The sequence below is a fragment of the Pelodiscus sinensis genome, chromosome 4 (genome assembly GCF_052426305.1).
Source record: "Pelodiscus sinensis isolate ZL-2025 chromosome 4, ASM5242630v1, whole genome shotgun sequence".
NCBI lineage: Eukaryota > Metazoa > Chordata > Testudines > Trionychidae > Pelodiscus > Pelodiscus sinensis.
Genome location: NC_143055.1, coordinates 70,849,778 through 70,868,920, shown reverse-complemented (window position 1 = coordinate 70,868,920; position 19,143 = coordinate 70,849,778). Strand labels below are relative to the sequence as shown.

Below are 19,143 nucleotides of genomic sequence, written 5' to 3'. Positions count from 1 at the left end.
TAGAACCTGTCGTCCAAACCAAAGCAAAAGTAGTAATCCTCAGACTTGAGTGGATGTCAAGTTTGTTTTCTAAATAAAATGTTTTGTTTTACAGTTTATACATTCCCATAACTGAAAAGCAGCTGATGAAGGGATTTTGCTCAAACCTTCCAACATATTGACTGTGTCTACACTGGCACCTTTTTCCAGAAATGCTTAAAACGGAACAGTTTTCTGTTATAAGTATTTCCGGAAAAAGAGTGTCTACATTGGCAGGATGCTTTTCCGGAAAAGCCCTTTTTCTGGAAAAGCGTCCGTGGCCAATGTAGACGCGCTTTTCTGGAAAAAAGCCCCGATCGTCATTTTCGCGATCGGGGCTTTTTTGCGGACAAGACTACTCTACACTGGCCCTTTTTCGGAACAGTTTTCCGGAAAAAGGACTTTTGCCCGAGCGGGAGCAGCATAGTTTTTCCGGAAAAGCAGCTGATTTCTTACAGTAAATCGTCACTGCTTTTCCGGAAATTCAAGGGGCCAGTGTAGACAGCTCGCAGCTTATTCCAGAAAAGCGGCTGCTTTTCCGGAATAAGTGGCCCAGTGTAGACACAGCCATTAGGTTTAAGGCTGATATACTCTGTCTTTGCCCAAAGTGAATATTTTGGAATGCTAGAAATATGGACTAAAATGGAAGCTGATTTTGTAATTTTAAGGTGACAGCGTGATCAGAATTAGTTTATATATTGCATAGAGATACAGAGAGGTAGGCAGACACAGTGGTTCAGGTAATATTTTATTGGTGCAACATCTGTTGGTGGAAAAAACCCAAACTTTTGAGCTTACACAGAATTCTTCTAAAAGATACTCAGTACCTTATACTAGGCACTCAGACCTCCTGAAGATAGAGCTTTGTGCAGGCTCAAAAGGCTGGGTTTTTTCATCAACAGAAGTTGCTCCAATAATATATTATCTTACCCACCTTGTTTATCTAATATCCTGGGATCAGTTTAACCGCAACAACATTGCAAATAAAATACAGTGTCATCTCTTTTGGTTAAACTCAAAATTCTTTTGGGATTTGAGATAATTTTGGTTCCAAAGGAGCTCATTTCATTCCATGTGATCTGACAAAAATGTTAATTTTTCACTTTTATCCAGGGCCCAGAAGAAAACCACTTCGGTTTCCTTAACAATAGGATCATCTACTCCAAAGGCTGGAGTTACCACAGCTGTAATTCAGCCTATCTCTGTGCCCATTCAGCAGGTACTCAGGCATTATGTTGTTAAATCAGTCAAATACATTAAATTTTGGGGGAGGAGGAACTTCCATTTGGGGGGTGAGAGATCGTACGTATTATTGAACTTGAAATCTGAAGAGCAACTTAGCAAAAACAATTGTTCTCAAACTATTATTTTATTTGTCACCTTTCCATGTATAGGGTATGTCTACCCTGTGGGTTAAAGTCGAGTTAAGATACACAACTTCAGCTACATTAATTGCATAGCTGACGTCGAAGTACTTTAACTCGACTTTTGGCGCTGTCTACACAGCAAGAAGTCGAAAGAAGAACATACTTCCTTGCTCCTCATGAAATGAGGGTTGTTACAGAAGTCGGAGTAAGAAGACCGTTATTTTGGGCTTGCTGTGTAGACATGCATTCTGTTACTTCAAAATAACTGATGTTATTTTGAAATAAGTGTGCAGTGTAGACTTTGCCCATGTGAGCATGTGTGCATATGTTTTAGATTTTTTTACACCACAATCATAACCATAATGTCAGCATGTTCTCAATACTATACAGTATAGTACATTAATATGATTTATGGTAGTTCTCAGCAGTCTAAATACAATATACATAAGAACTCCCTATGTATATTACATTTAATTATGTACTTTTAGCACAAAATGACTAATTTTTTTCTGTGGTTAACTTAAATCACATAGTTGTGGTTTCAGTTATAGTAGTACATCAGCTGTTGGAAGTAAGTTTGACTGAAGTAATTATGAGTTATAAAGTATCTATACTTTATAGATACTTTGTCTCTAGACCATCAAATTTTCCCTCAATATTAACTTAATTGAAACTGACCCTTCTCCCTCTCCTGCTCCCCTTTTTTTACATTGGCTCCTTGTACTTTTAAAAAAAACAAACCCAACATACTACAGGTTGGACCTCCCTCATCTGGCACCCTCAGGACCTGACAGGTCCCGAACAAGGGGGTTTGCCAGACAAGAGGAGGTCCTTCCCAACATGACCCGTGCTGTCCTGCTGCCCCCAGCTAGAGCTCCAGCCCAGCACCACTGCTGCCTGCCTAGCTGTGGCTCCTCAGAGTGGAGTTCCCTAGCTGCCGCTGCTAAAAACTAAGCTCTGTGACTGGCGCTAGAGATCTGCAGCCACTGCTGGGCCCGAACTCCACAGCCATTGCCAGGCCCTGAGCTCTGTGGATGTGGCCAGAGCTCTGCAGCCACTGCCGGACTCCCAGCTCCTAAGCCGGGGCTGGAGCTCTCTGGCTGTGGCCAGGGCTAGAGCTTTGATACTGACAAAGTTTCTTTATGCCCCTCCCCTCAGTATTAGTCGCCCATAGCTGCCAAACCCTGCTACCTCCCAGCCACAGGTGCCGTCCACCCCTCCACGTCCCCCCACCCCGCATACCTCCACTGTGCCGTCCACCCCTCCACGTCCCCCCACCCTGCATGGTACTCCCATGTGAGTCGCCGGTCTCCTCGCCACACTCCTGCCCTACAGCCCGACCTCCGTACGCCTGGGCTCTGTTGTCCAGGAACATCCTGGTTCCTGTTAGACCGTGGATGTTGTCAGATCAGAGAGTCCCAGTTAAGGGAGGTACAACCTGTACATTGTTATATGGTACCTAATAATAGGCAATGCAGAACTACTTAGTTTTGTGGAGATGTTTTAAAGATGAGACATCCAACACACACACAACTCATTATTGTATTAACAAATGGGAACACAATTCTCATAGGGAGTATAAAAATCTTTAAATCTTGCATTTTGATTGCAGAAGTACAACAGGGGTGGAATAGTAAAGTCACACAATGACTGTACTGTAATAATCCTGCAAAGGAGTTTTTTGGTCTTTGGCTTTGCGTTTGAGCTATATAGATCACATGATAGCATATTCAAACATTACAGTAATAATATATTTAGCACTTCAAGGACAGTCGTCGTTTTTGTTTATTTGTTTTCTAGGTCCAAAGCCCTACTTCCTGTCTGTACCGACTAGATGGATCCAAGCCTCTCTACTCCACACCCATTTTTACAAAGGTCTGTTTTCTCTATCGTATATATTTACATTTGATTTTCCAGTCTTTAATAATACATAAATGCTTTAATTGTGTTAAAACATATACTGTATAACTTTTCCTTGTGGGGACTAGTGGCTACTTAGGAAAAATAGCTTTACATTACAGTAGTGTGTTTCCTGTTCTTTTACTCTGTTGAAAAGTTTTAAAGAATTCTATGTGTATTTGTGTAGCATACCTGTCAGTACTGAACTTGGCCATGGCTACAAACATTAAAAAGAGAACATTTGGCAATGCATGCTGATAAGACAGACCCATTCCCATGATTGTATCCTGGATAATAAAATCAGATGGTTTTGAAGTTATTTTAACAATCGTCATTCATATATAATACAGTTATTCCTACTCTTCAGACATATGTCATCCATCATTATCCTGAGGATCTTTTAAAAAGTAAGTGTACAAACCATTTATTTGTCAGTGAGGAATCATTGGTGGTAAGTCTATTAAGGGTTATAGAACCTCTGCAATTATTTATAGGTAAATCAGTGTTTAACCTCATATTCACCTTAAATTACTCCTGAAAGTTCATAACATACACTGTTGAAATAAACCAGAGGTTCTCAAAGTGGGAGTCATGACCCCTTGGGGATTGCAAGGTTAATGCATGGATGCTGTGAACTGTCAGTACTGCACATGGGATCTGCCTGTCAGCTCCCATGGTGTATGGTGGGGCTGATAGCCGGAGATCATCTGCCTCCAAAGAAAACTGCCAAAATAGAAGTTTGTCCAGGGTACCATTTTCCTGAAGTCTGTCTGAGACTAGGACAACACTGAGGACTTGATTGTTCAGCCGCTGAAGAGATGTGTTAAACAGCAGACAAATCAGAGCACTGAGATTGGAACAAAAAAAAAGGCAATTTAACAGCAAGACTTATAGGCAGGAGCAGCACTAGAGGATGGCTTGTGGAGTCTGTAGCCACCTGGAAATTTGCCTTTATCGCCCATAGCTACCTCACCCAGCACAAATTTCAAACATTACAAAGAAGTAAGGGCGTCTTTCCAGCAGCCCACCTCTGAAGGGTGACTCTTTGGCTGCCAGCAACAGAGAAGTAAGGATGGGCATTAGGTCTGCTGTGGAAAAAATGATATTGACAAAGTTTCTTTATGCCCTTCAGTATTAAACAGTAGTTATTTATTAAAAAAAATAATGTTTATGACAATACTTTCAATATTTAGTGCATTTAGTCTTAATTTAAAAGCGGTGAGAAAATAATTGTAAGCAATAGGATTTTAAATTTATTTAAAATTGTGATAAATATAAAAATGCGTGTGTTTCATTTCAAAGGGGAGGGGGTCATACTCAGAAGCTTGATGTGTGAAAAGAGCCACCAATGCAAGATTGAGAGCCTCGAGAATAAACAGATCAACGTATCACCAACTGGGAAAGACTGCCCTCTCAAAACATTGCATTCAGCTCTAAGTAACCTGTAGTTAGTCCAGCATTAACATATCACAAGTTTGCATAATCCTCATGTTATACTAACTACAGAGGAAAATCACCAATGCAGAGATTTTAGGCTGTAATACAGCAGAGTGCCTGTGTATGTGTTTAGCTGTAAGCATGTGAGAAGTCAGTGGAATACTGTGGTTAAAATTGAGTACATACTTAAGTGCTTTGTTGAATTAGGGCCTAAAAGTGCAATTTTTATGCACAAAATAGTGACGGTCTGACTGGACTGGTGTTGCTCTGTGGCATGAGCTTTCTTTGCTTCATACTCTTAATATTGGTAACAGAAAGCGTACTGAAAGTTATTCCAATCTCCCTGCCCAGCCCTTGCTTGAGTATGTTTCACCTCTGCTTTAGAAGCTTCAGAAGGTAGTCGAGTTAGTCTGTACAGAAAAAAACAACAAATGGTCTGGTAGCATTTTATAGACTAACAAAACATGTAGATGGTATCATGAGTTTTCGTGGACACAGCCCACTTCTTCAGATGACCAGAGTTTTGAGTTTAGGATGTGCAGACCCAAAATAAATAGGAGAGGTGGGGAGAGACAGGGAGCAGAGAGTGTAGAAAATCAGGAAGGTAGAAGGAATCAGTAAGTATCTGAAGATTGGGTAGTTAAAATGAAACAGATAAGAATCAAAGAATCAGGAAGAATACTATCCATTAACTTTGATTCTTATCTTCGTTTTAACTACCCAGTCTTCAGATACTTACTGATTTCCCTCTACCTTCCTGATTTTCTATACCCTCTGCTCCCTGTCTTCCCCTTCCCTTCCCTTCTCCTATTTATTTTGGGTCTGCATATCCTAAATTCAAAATTCCGGTTATCTGAAGAAGTGGACTGTGTCCACGAAAAATCATGATACCATCTACATTTGTTGTTTTTCTCTGCTTTAGAATTCTTTAACCAAGTGCTGCATATTTCTTGAAATGTATGCAACATTCCATACCAAACTTGTAGGTCAAGCTTCTGTCTCTTTGCAGCTATACACACGTTGAACATTCAACAAATTCATTTGTGCTATTTTACTTTGCTTTGATGGCTTCAAATGTTTCAGAAAAACATCTTAAAAATATCTTTCACATTTTAAATGCAGTCTGAAAATAGTGTTTTTTTTACAAATCATTGTAATTCAAACCACCAGTTTGTCCAGTTTTCCTTAACTACTTTCTCTGTTCCTTTCTCTATATTTATCTTGGTTACTAGTGTTTCAGGTACTGATCTGGGAAGGAGTGGTGTAGCCATAAGGGGACGCTTGACTGGGCCTTGACTTTGGGTGGGCTGGCAATGATGGGGGCAAGAGGAGTGGAGCAGAATGGATTGGGCTTCCTACTTTCCAGCTGGTCTTGAGGAAGACAGGAAGGATATGCCTCCCAGGGGATCCAAGGCCCTAGGGACACACCCGTGGAGTGGGGTTTGCATGCAGGTCCTTGCCCCATTCCACCCACATATCCCTGCACTTCCACTCCCTGGCTGAAGGTGCAGTGCCGGGCAGAGTGGGGTAAGCCCCTATACCCCAATCCTGCTTCTCAGTTGGTACACTGGATTGGCTGGTGGAGTGGGGCGAGCTCTCTGCCCTTCTCCCCAGCTGAGCACCCGGTGGAGCAACTTGAGCTCCCATGTTCCATCCACCTCCGTTCCCCAGCTGCAGTGCTGGGTAGAGTGGGGTAAAGCCCTGCACACCAGTTGTGCTCCTTGGGTGGGGTGCCAGCCAGGCTGGTGCAGCGGGACAAACTCTGGGACATGAGGAGAGTCATGAGGGAAAGTACAAGTGATCCTGGATGTTAAACGGGTGGGCTACAGGGGCTATGCCCCTGCCGTGAAAGTACCTTCTAGGGTTGCACCAGGCTAGAAAATTGATAAATTTTTGTCCTTTTCGAGACTTAGAGCAACTTCACACCTGTTGCTGAGGTAATGTCCTAATGCTGACAGTTTTCCTGTCTATTTAAGCCAAAGCTTACTTCAGTTAATGCAGGGTGCCGTGGTATACTTGACTTGGTTGGAGAGAACTGGGAGGGTATAATAAAGTCAGTTAACATAACTTCCCAACACTTAAATGAACACTGTGCATAACCTTATTGTATTGCCAAATAAGAACAATTATTCTCTCATGTCCTGATTAGCCACTATGTAGTTAACAAAGTGCACATCTTAAAAGATGTGTGCTGGCTGAAAATTCTTCATTTCGCACCCCGGAGTTAAAAAAGAAAATAGAATATACCATTTATTGATATCTACCGCTTGTGTGAAGTTAATCACTTCTCACTTTCTCCTTGATGATATTGTTTTCATCAAGAAGATCATTCTCCTAGAAAACCAGCAGCTTCTGTAGCCATAATAAGAATGGATTTGAAAATAGACACTGTATTAAGCATTTTACAACTGAAGACACTGTTCTTAAAAAGAAAATCAGCAGAATGTTATGATACAATGTAATAGAAGATTGGTGAGGAAGGGATGCTTAACCTGATGGTTTTAAAGTATCTAGGATTTTTGTTGGTGTGTTTTGTTAATTTAAAGCATGTGTGTCACATTTCAGGAGCTTCAAAACTACACTGCATCTGAGGGACAGGTGGTTGTATTAGAGTGCAGAGTCAGGGGAGCGCCTCCCTTGCACGTCGAGTGGTTTCGACAGGGTGTTGAAATCGAAGATTCTCCAGATTTCAGAATTCTCCAAAAAAGTAAGAAATTGCCTCTGGCTAGCCCAAATAATATTCATGTGTTCTCAAGAAAGCACCATGGAATTAACGTCAGTTAGTCAAAGTAGCCACTTTCCACCATAAGGATTGAGTTCTGGGTAAAGGAGAAAACCTCTTATCCACTTATTTTGGTAATAGTAATAAAGACCAAGTAAATTAATTCTGAAAGAACTGGTATAGGCAGGCAATATAAATGTCATCCTTGATTTTTTTTTTTTTACTGCCAGTATCATCTGCATAGATACTGTACTTGCCTTTAATATTTCTAGAGGGTATGTCTACACTTGCACCCTCTTTCGAGAAAGGGATGCAAATGAAGATATTCGAAATGGCAACTAACAATATCATCCAAAGCCCAAGATTGGGTGGTGATGGGGGACTTCAACTATCCAGATATATGGATAAGGCAGAAAGGGATCTAGGGGTTATAGTGGACCACAAACTGAATATGAGTCAGCAGTGTGATGCTGTTGCAAAAAAAGCAAATATGATTCTGGGATGCATTAACAGGTGTGTTATGAGCAAGACAGGAGAAGTCATTCTTCCGCTCTACTCTGCGCTGCTTAGGCCTCAGTTGGAGTATTGTGTCCAGTTCTGGGCACCGCATTTCAAGAAAGATGTGGAGAAATTGGAGATGGTCCAGAGAAGAGCAACAAGAATGATTAAAGGTCTAGAGAACATGACCTATGAAGGAAGGCTGAAAGAATTGGGTTTGTTTAGTTTAGAAAAGAAAAGACTGAGGGGGGACATGATAGCCGTTTTCAGATATCTAAAAGGGTGTCATAAGGAGGAGGAAGAAAATTTGTTTATCTTGGCCTCTGAGGATAGAACAAGAAGCAATGGGCTTAAACTTCAGCAAGGGAGGTTTAGGATGGACATTAGGAAAAAGTTCCTAACTGTCAGGGTAGTCAAACACTGGCATAAATTGCCCAGTACGGTTCTGGAATCCCCATCTCTGGAGATATTTAAGAGTAGGTTAGATAAATGTCTGTCAGGGATGGTCTAGACAGTATTTGGTCCTGTCTTGAGGGCAGGGGACTGGACTTGATGACCTCTCGAGATCCCTTCCAGTCCTAGTATTCTATGATTCTTTGAAGCCAGGATTTAAATATCCCGTGCTTCATTTACATATTTGCGTTATAGTGCTATTTCAAAATAGTGCTATTTCGAAATAACAGATGCTGTTAAGATGCAGTTATTTCAAGAGGAAAACCCTTCTCTCGAAATAACCCTTACTCCTCATACAATGAGGTTTACCATTTATTTCAAGAGAAGGGTTTTCTTTCGAAATAACCACGTCTTAACAGCGTCTGTTATTTCGAAATAATACCATAACGTGAATATGCAAAAGAAGCATGGGATATTTAAATCCCGGCTTAATTTGCAATTTTAAATGTCTTCATTTGCATCCCTCTCTCGAAAGATTGTGCAAGTGTAGATATACCCATACAGAACTTCTGTTCTTGGTATTAATGTGACCTCTTTCTAATGCATTCTTCTTGTTGTTGTTTTTTTCTCCTTGGATAATGTGATATCCAGAGCCCCGGTCTGCAGCTGAACCTGGTAAGAATCATATGAAAAAATAATCTTTTGCCTCACTAGTTCTTTGTGTTTGTATTAAAGCCATAAATAGAACTATGTTACTGGAGCACATTGGTAATATAACCCCCCCCCCCCCTTAAAGGCACTGTATTCTTTTGTCACAGGGTTCATATTCTGCACTGTACTTTACATCAGTTCTTGTATTAGTTAAACAGTATATTCCATTCAGATCAAAATAGAGGGCTCCACTGACTAAACTTTTAAACCATCTTTATTCTCCGAAAAGGAGCAACTTGCAAGCTAATGAGGAGAAACAGTCCCCACAAAATTATATTCTGTTTGCTTAGTTTGGTATCACCAGACCACTAAATGCTGGTTCTTCTTTGCCATACTGTGTGTGTGTGTTCACATGTGCATGTGCGCGTGTATGCATGCATAAAATCACACCATCATGGCACCTTCTAGGTGCTGTTCTGTGAAAGTGAAGGAAAATGGCTTCTTCTGAAGCAATTGTTTAGGCTTTTGCATAGATTCCTTGACAAATGTCCTTTAAGAACACTGCAGTTAACCTTCCTCCTCCTCCTCCTCTCCCCTTTCTCCAGAGATTGTCAAAAGAAAAATTGGTTAGTAGGAGCTAATGGGACTAAATGCTACCAAATCTGTAGTGTCCCAGCTTTGGCTAAAACTTACAGAATGAAGCACTACCTACTGCCAATGACTAGGGTTACTCCAGCCACTCTAGCTTAGTACACTTGGCTGCCCAGCAGGGAGCTCTTAGCCCTGCAGCACATAAATGGCAGACAGCAGAGAGAAGGTACAGAATTATGTTAAGCATCATGTAAACATATGCCTGTTTTTTTTTGTGCTACCTCTGCTGCTACTTTCCAAGATCAAACAACAAATGGAGGAAGGAATGCCTCCCAGGTTGGTGGTAGAGCATGTCAGGTAGGAAAAAGGGCTCTGAGACTGGAGCTGTTTTTCTGCATATGGAGAGATGAGTGTGGATGTGGGATTTTCTGGGCCTTGTGATATCAGACAAGAGATGGCTCAACTCATAAACAAGCAACTATGGAGAAGTTAGGTCAGAAGAGAAGAGTTCTCTGCCTATTGTGTGAGATTTTCTGAGATAAGACTTGGACTTTGAGTTTCTGCACTAGTGGGCATGGGATGAATCAGCAGGATTGAATGCACGAGGAATGGAGTCAGCTGGTGATTTGGGTGGATGAATTAGATGTGCAATTGAGGGATCTATGGTAAAAGCGAGGCTGAAGAGGAAGAGATTGTAACTAGGAAAAATAGTGAAGAACTAATATGAATATAAGTATCGTCTTCCACTGTGTCTCTTATGAAACTGGGATGGAAGAGGGAAAGAGGGTGCTCCTTCCCTCTTCCCACTTCTTCACCATCCTCTCTTATTCCACTAGTAAAAATACTTCCCTGCTGTGCCCCCAAATATAGCACCTCAGTTTTGGACCTGGAAAACATTGACTAGTAGAGGATGTAGAGAGGTGGGTGTGCAGGGATTATTGCATGCATGCATGCCCATCACGTAGTTTAGGCATCAGTTATAATTAATTATTGGAGATTGCCTATCTCCTAGAACTGGAAGGGACCTTGAAAGGTCATGGAATCCAGTCCCCTGCTTTCACATTAGGACCAAGTACCATCATGCAAATAATTACAAAACTTGAATCAGTGCCCTTTTTTAAATTGTAACTACCTCACATTGTATACTGAGCCCTGAAATGTGAGATGTGCTAGGTAACAACGTTACAAGAAAGTTGACAGCAATATATTTGCTCAAACTGACCTCTCACAAGGATTAACAATGAGTCCAGGTATTAACTGTGCGGTTTGGATTATAATTATATACTAGTCTATATTTGTTAAGGATGTCAAATTACAGTATAATCCAATTTTTCTAAAGGGTCTCAGATACCTCTGAACCTTTGGATATGCAGGGGAGTAACATGGTATGCATTGCCATTGTGAACTGTAACTGATGGTTAACTAGAAGTTTGATTATATGGCAGTCAGAGACATTGGGCTAAATGAGGAGATATTAAAAGTAACTAAGAGGTTTCATACCAGTACTGTACTGATAACTGACTATTTGGTTTGGGTGCAGATGCAGAAAATTGTTTCCCATTGACCCAAAAACAAGGTTTAGTAACTTTTGGCAAACAAATATATAGAGCAAAAAATAATTTTGTTTGAATGAAAATGTTTCTCAGTTCCAAATAAAACACTTTATTTTGATTCTGTGGCTTAGCACATTTGTAAATGTTTTTAAAATAAAAATGAGGAAAATTCCAAAATGTTTTTCCAACACAAAATGTAGATATGTTTAGTTTGAGAAATGCTGAAACTGTTTTGACGTTTCCAAATTTTTAACCAAAACAATTTGCCAAAATCTACTTTGGTTAAAACCATTCTTAAATTAATCAAAAACTGCATTTTAGAGTGAGAAAAGATTTTTGCATAAAATTTTTTTGCGTTGTATTTAGGAGCCCAGGCTCCATTGAAAGACAATGTGAGCACTGTTCCTAAATTTCTGTGGCACTACTACAGACTTTCTCCTTAATATGTCTTGTAGTAAAATGATTATACTAAAGTTATTGGGTTTTTTTTAGATTTTATTAAACAAAGTGGATCAGTGTGTTAAGTTCCTTTGGGAAAATGGAAATTATTTTTCTTTGGGGAATGAGCAGGGCAACACACAGACTGGTCCTTTGGACTGCAGACAGGGAAGACCAGCTAACACCATTAAGAGACCCAGCCCCCTACTCAGGGTGGAGAACAAGAGTCTCTAGCTCAGGCCTGTGCCTGAGGACAAGCAACCTCCTTTGTAAAGTGAACTACAAGAGCTAGGTGGAAGTGATTTTATATATATATATATATATATAAATAAAATAGATGTTATAGCTAAAATGTAAGTAGAGTACAGCTGAAAGGATAGTACAGTAATAATTAAATTAATGGAGATGTCATCATTCCCCTTTATTCGGCTTTGGTGAGGCCACATCTGGAGTATTGTGTCCAGTTCTGGGCCCCCCACTACAAAAAGGATGTGGACACATTGGAGAGGGTCCAGCGGAGGGCAACCAAAATGATTAGGGGGCTGGAGCATATGACTTATGAGGAGAGGCTGAGGGACTTGGGTCTGTTTAGTCTGCAGAAGTGAAGAGTGAGGGGGGATTTGATAGCTGTTCTCAGTAGTGACAGATGGCAGAACAAGGAGCAACGGTCTCAAGTTGTGGTGGGAGAGGTCCAGGTTGGATATTAGGAAAAACTATTTCACTAGGAGGGTGGTGAAGCACTGGAATGGGTTACCTAGGGAAGTAGTGGAGTCTCCATCCCTAGAGGTGTTTAAGTCTCGGCTTGACAAAGCCCTGGCCGGGTTGATTTAGTTGGGATTGGTCCTGCCTAGAGCAGGGGGCTGGACTTGATGACCTTCTGAGGTCTCTTCCAGTTCTATGATTCTATGATTAACTACTACCTGTACAAAGATGGGGAAAGAGTAGGAGGGATTGTGACTCAGGAGACTGTCTCTCCTCCAGCTCTGTGTATTCTATTACACCATCATTGCTGTTCATGTGAGATTGTGTGCAAGTACAATTGTTGAATTAGCTTTTTCTGGCTTCTGCTAGTTCCGAAGATATTTCACATAGTGGGTCTAATTCTGCACCCAATAAAGCTAATGATAAAGCTTCCCCTAGTCTCAGCAGTGCAGGATCAGAGGATCTGTGTGTGTATAGTTAATATGACATATATTAATGGAATCTGCCCAAACAGGAAGAACTTTAACTTCATCTGTTGTGTGAGGAGCTGAATTTCAGAACTGATAAAACGTATAGAATGGCATTAGGACCCTTACAGCATTTTTTACAGTGAGCAGTTGAATTGATTCTAGAAAAATAGCTGCTACATCTTGTTGCAATGTGTTGTAACACTGATTCTAGGAAACCAGATAAAGCCAGGTGTGATGGAGATGTATGGGCCTCTGGTGCCTAGGCTCCAGGAATGTTACAAGCCAGAACAGTCCTCTGGCCCCGCTTGCCACCTCCGTGCACCTCCCCCAAAGTGTCTCCCGACCCTGCCTGCCACCCTTGGGTGATTTTTTTTTTTTAAAGAGCCTGGGATCCCCCAGCTGCCATCACTCCCACCAGCAGCACAAAGACAGCTTCCTGTCCACCTGCTCTGTGCCACTTCAAGATGTGGCTGGTAGCATTGCATGTTCCTGTAGTCCGGGGGAGGAGGAGGTCCGTGTCTCTGCGCACTGCCCTTATCCTGAGTAGGGATGTATGTGACTAGTCAACTACCCGATAAGCACAGGCTTATCGGGTAGTCGAGTCACAACTCATCTAGTTGCTTCCCCCCGCCCCTGTGCTGCCTCTGTATGAGAGGCACCAAGGGGGAAAGGGGAAAGAGCAAGAGCCAGTGCTGGGGGGAGCTGGCTTAAAAGCCAGTTTCACCCTAGCACTGTCTCTGCAGGGGAGCCAGAGGCACAGGTCCCATCTGTGCCTCTTCCTTTGAAATGTACAAGAGCCACAGGCAGCTCTTGTACATTTCAAAGGCAGAGGTTCAGCGAGATAGCATAGTAGATAAAACAATACCTGTTAAAGAAATGGCCCATAAACAAACAAATGTCAACTGTGGCTGAATGAAGACAATGAGATAAGTAAAGTGTGAGGAAGCGGACAAATTATGAAAACCTCTGCTAGTATGTGAGGTAGATGCAGTTTTGACAATTTTTTTAAAAATATTTTGATGCTATATATGTCTATGCAGTATTGTATGGCTAGTGTCCAGCTGTCACTAGAAACCTTAGAATGCAAATTTGGTGAGCCCTAGATGTTTATAGGTCAATAATAATGAAATAGGTGCAGAGATCACTATAAATTCACACAGCTGAGAGACTGTGAAGCAGGTTTTTCTTGTCACTGTGATGTTTTATCTGCCTAATGTGTTTTACACTCCTTTCTCTGTCTAGACAGAAATCAGCCTGCATCACAAATCTCTTCAGACTGTTTTGTGAATTAATAGATAGTCAGATTACTTAAAGCCAACATCACAGTTTGTCAAATTACCTGTCCTGTACTTTTTTCTTTGACATTTTGACTTTATGCTGATTGAATCCCTCAAAGAACAGTCTGCTTGGGGATGAAAAAAAAAAAAGCCTATAGAGTCATTTGCCAGCTGTTGATGCTTTAGCCATTACTCAGCTGTCTGGAGACAGCCACAAACCGTATTGAATTACTGTAAGGCAATTGTCTAAAGGCATGTAAGAAGAAAACTATATAAAATAATATTCTTACCTTTCTAGAAAATTGCTGCACATAAAATCTTTCAAACACAATGCTGCATAATTTAACCAAAACAAAATCAGAGAATTATCTTGGATTGTGCATTTTAGGTTTCATATGTTGCTACAGTAGCCTAAGCATGCAAGATTTCCAAGTATGGCTACATGAAGTTTAAAACTGAAAACTTCATGATGAAACTGAAACAAATAATGCAAGCATAACACAACTGCCCCAAAATTCAGCCTTGTCATAATGCAACCAATTCTCAGTTAATGAGTATATAAACATTATAGGGGGGACCCTAGCTGGAGTAGTGCCTCCTACAACTTGAGTGCTGTCCCAGTTAACCCTACCTAAGATTCTGGCTCTTCACTATGCAAAAGAAAAGACAACATGAGGTTGACAATATCTAAATTCAGAGGGGCAACTCAATAATTAGAAATAAAAGATAAATGTAAGATAAACTAAAGGTATCACTAGATTAGAGAAAGACACTATAATTGGATTAGAGACAATTGAATCCCCACCTTCTCTGCCACTCTGATCCACCTCCCTTCTTATACTACCTCTGTTTTCTTCTTTCAGCTCTCCTCTACAACCCCAGTATTTCTGCAGTGTTTTGTACTCTCATTGTCCTTGTCTTTGGTCATACTGCTCAGGCTGTGCTTGTATGTTGGTGCTTCCCAGTGAGGGGTGAGCTCTCTACAGATTGAACCTCCCTGGTCTGGCACCCTTGGAACCTGACCAGTTCTGAACAAGAGAGTTTGCTGGACCAGGGGAGATCACGCTTCCGGGTTCTCCCAGGGCTCCCCTCCTGGCTGCAGCCCCCAAACCAGTTGGGGGGCCCTGTTTCCAGCTGCCTGATCTACCAAGGTACCTGGCCTCTGCATATGCAGGCAGCCACTCCTGGGGCACCTGGCCACTGGCCCTGTGTGCGACTGGTTCTGTGGGTTATTGGCCTGCCAGATTGGCTCCACTCCCAGCCGCTCTCAACTGCTGCGGCTGGAGCTCTCTGGTCCAGCAACATCCATGGTTCTTTTGGACCATGAGTGTTGCTGGATTAGAGTGTCCCAGACTAGAGAGGTTCAACCTGTAGTTCTTTATGTTCTTGAGGACTTTATCATTGGAAAGGATCTCTTACAGCAATTTTTGTAAAGTATTTATAACATATTACAGTGACAGCTTTGTTACTTGTCACTCATTGGTACTCTACACAGCAGGAAGTATGAGAGAGCACGTTTTTTCCGACTTCCCTTACTCCTCATAAAATGAGGGTTACAGGACAGTGTAAGACATTATTTTGACATTAATTCAAAATATAACTGCCTGTAGTATAGACATGGACTATGTTATTTTGGAATAACATTAGCTACGCTGAAATAACACTGCTGTGTAGAGATAGCCAAGGACAGGTGGGAGTCAGGAGTGTGTGCCTGAAGACACAGGGCTATTGTGGCTGGGTGACAATGATGGTTAACAAAGTTTTCTGGTTAACAAAGTTCCAGATAACAGTTTTCACTGTAGCATATTTTAATAGTCATGTTGTGCTGCAACATGTATGTATTTAGTCGTATAACAGACTGCTTTGTAATTTCAAAATGTTCTCAACTCTTTTGTGAAATCCTAAAATTTAAGATTTCATCGCTGTACACATTAAGCATAAAGGAGTTAGTATCTGCATAGATTGAGACTTTGATAAGGTAGGAGAAAAAAATCTTAGTTGCCAACTTTTCCTCACCCAAAAACGGATCATAGCAAGAAGATTGAGTGGGTAATTTCTAGGAGCTGACTTTGTTTGTATGCTGCCACCAATAATAATCCCATTATTTTGTCTTGATTAAAATATTCAAGAATTAAGTGTTGGCTGGCATAGTGTCCTTAGGATGTATAAAACATCTGGTCATATCTTGTAAAAAGACCAATACCACTAAGAATGTATATTCCTGGTTTTCTCTCACTGAAAAGTCATTTTCTCATCCTGGTGCTAATATGGTGTCAGACCCTTCCCTAACTGTACCATTTTGCTAATCTTCACATCACCCCTTCAGTAAGAGCTGAACAAATATTTCATGGCTCCTATCTCAAGAACTATCTCCATAGTTAATCAATGCTGCATATCTTCTGAAATCTTGACACTGCACCTTTCAGATGGTGTAAAGCTTTAATCTCTAAGGATAAAATAACTTTCAAAATAACTTTCCTAGCATCTACACAAGACAACTGCTATATTGAAATTAAATCGAAATAGCAGAGAGCTTACTTAAAAATTGGTAAACCTCATTCCATGAGGAATAATGCCAATTTTGAAATTGCTATTTCGAAATAAGCACTGTGTAGACACTTATTTTGAAATAAAGGTCCTCCAGCCCTTCCCAGGGTGCCCTGCTGGCCGCCCTGGCCACAAGGTAACTTCTGACCTGAATCCCTGCTGGAACCAGTTCTGGCTGGCCTTAAATGCGATTCAGCTCTTTTGAAATGCACTTTGTGTTTAGACGTGTTATTTTGAAATAAAGTATTTCAAAATAACTATTTCAAAATTAGATATTTCGAAATAACGCTGTAGTCTAGACATACCCTAATTTTAGAGCTCATGAGGATGTGCTAAAATCACTCTGGAACTGCTATGAAGGTGGGAGGGGGAGTAATGTCATTAGAAAAACTGGAAAGACAGGGCACCAACTAAGATTTTTATTATTTTTGTTACCAAATGTTGAGTGTTTTCACAAGACTGAACTGATATTATCTATTGCTTTTATTTGAGGCTTTTCTTTGTCTTTGCTGTAACTCTGTGGTTTCTCATCACACTCAATTTTTTTCTGTTCTACACTCACTTGTTCCTCCCTGCCTTCCAGACAGATTCCCAATTTGCTAGACGGGACCTGTTGAGTGCATTCCTTTGTTAACCTGGAGTGACTCGCACACAGAGGACCAGGTCTAGAAATAGGAGACAGGTTTACAACTGACAGGGTTTTCACAGTGAAGAAAATAACCACTGTGCTTACCCACCCTTGCTTTTTATGGTAGAAACTGTAGCATTGGAACTATGAACTGCATAGAGCTATTGCTCTATACATTGCATCATGGCCAAAAACTTTGTTTTCCAGGATTACATATGAATGACCATGGAGGAAGCTGAAGATCAAAGTTGTAAATCAAAGCTTCAGATCAAAGAAAAGTGTCACCTTTTCTGTGATGCATACGCAAATTTTGCAAAGTCAATGCTCATCTCTGAAAAATACTACAATAGGAAGAAATTAGTAAAAATGCTCCAGAATCAGAACTCTAAAAACAGAAATACCAGCGTAGACATGGGTAGAGATTTGTTCCCTAAAGATCTAGTATGAATTGACTATTTGCAGGCATACTGGCTGGGGACAAGGGTATCTTAGTTACATTTAGTTCTCCTTTATTATGATTCTGACTCATAAGCAATAAATGAATGAAAAAAGATTAACCTGTAAAATTCAACCCTTCTTGTTATCCAACTGCCAAAATAATCAAGTGCTTGCTTGCTTCAGCATTTTACATGTTTCAGCGAACAGAATGCTTTTGTAATCGTTTAGTCAAGTGTTAAATATGTTCAAGGCCTGGAGAACAGTATTTCAGAACTGCTCTCTGGAACACATTTCTGTAATGAAATTGTCAGCTGATGATTGCTGGAAATAGAACAGACATTATTTACTTCATATTGCCAGATTTTATTTAACTCAACAACAGGAAAAGAAATAATTGTGCAAAATCAGTATTTAAAACTTAACTAAATATAGAAAACCAGCCATTCAACTCCTATCATGGGAGTTGGTTTACTGTATGTAGGAATTAGGAAACTTACATTTTGGTCCACTGCTTTATACAAATATTTGCTAATATATCCTTTTGCAAGGATTCTGAGTGGGACAGTCAGGGTATGTCTACACTAGCTCGTTAGTTCGAGCTAGGTAGGCAAATGAGGGCAACCGGAGTTGCAAATGGAGCCCGGGATTTAAATATCCCAGGCTTCATTTGCATGTCCCTGGGCGCTGCCATTTTTAAATCCCCCCTTAGTCCGAACTAACTGCCCGAATTAAACGTTAATTCGAACTAACTCCTTAGTTCGAATTAACTGTTACTCCTCGTGGAATGACATACCCTCATAGTCTTGGTTTTTGAGAACAAATCCACTGGCCAGTAGCATAGAGTTGCTTACTACCCCAATCCCAAATATTTTTTTAATTAGACAGATTCTCTTGAAGTTTCTGAGACTACCATGACCTAACTTTTTAACCAGTTTTCTCATGATTTTGTCATAATGGTACATTGAAAATACACAAATCTATTTGTCCTATCATCCAGCACAGGAATAGCTAGTCTGTAAAATCTAGTAATTACTTTTATGCAAGTTTTATTATTAATGCAATATAGTATTTGCAAATATTTTACTTAAATATACAAAATGTTTCATTGCAAAATATATAGTAAATTAAATCAACCCATTATTGAGAATTCGTAATTCTTCCTCTGTTAATTACTTTAAGAAAGTATTCAATTTCTTAAAGGATATCCTGTTGTCTTGTTACATAAGCACTTACAGAAATAAGATAATTCTGCTAGATGACTTAGTATCATGTCCAGTAACACGTGTGATAAATGTGTTTGCCATATCCACTTGTTATACTGAAATATTCAGTACTTGGAATTCTCCTATTCTTTTAACAGGAAACTAATTACCATGGTTTCTATATCAAATTCCATTCCAAGGGATTGTTACCTCTTTTTGGATTCATGTGTAGTTAACAATGTATGATAAAGTGACTTTTATATTATCCACTTGCTAAAACACACCAGCACTCAGAAAAGTCTGACCTCAGAA

General features: G+C 40.4%; 1 protein-coding gene across 3 annotated transcripts in view; it reads left to right on the top strand.

Annotated features, from left to right (window-relative positions):
- The window catches only part of PALLD (palladin, cytoskeletal associated protein), a 321,744-nt gene that overhangs the window by 131,862 nt on the left and 170,739 nt on the right, over positions 1-19,143 (top strand). For all 3 annotated transcript variants that reach the window (XM_075931129.2, XM_075931128.2, XM_014574906.4), the window contains exons 5-8: positions 1,132-1,237; positions 3,186-3,260; positions 7,287-7,428; positions 8,986-9,009. In XM_075931129.2, coding sequence (XP_075787244.1) covers positions 1,132-1,237; positions 3,186-3,260; positions 7,287-7,428; positions 8,986-9,009 — 347 coding nt within the window. The remainder of the gene's footprint in view (positions 1-1,131; positions 1,238-3,185; positions 3,261-7,286; positions 7,429-8,985; positions 9,010-19,143) is intronic.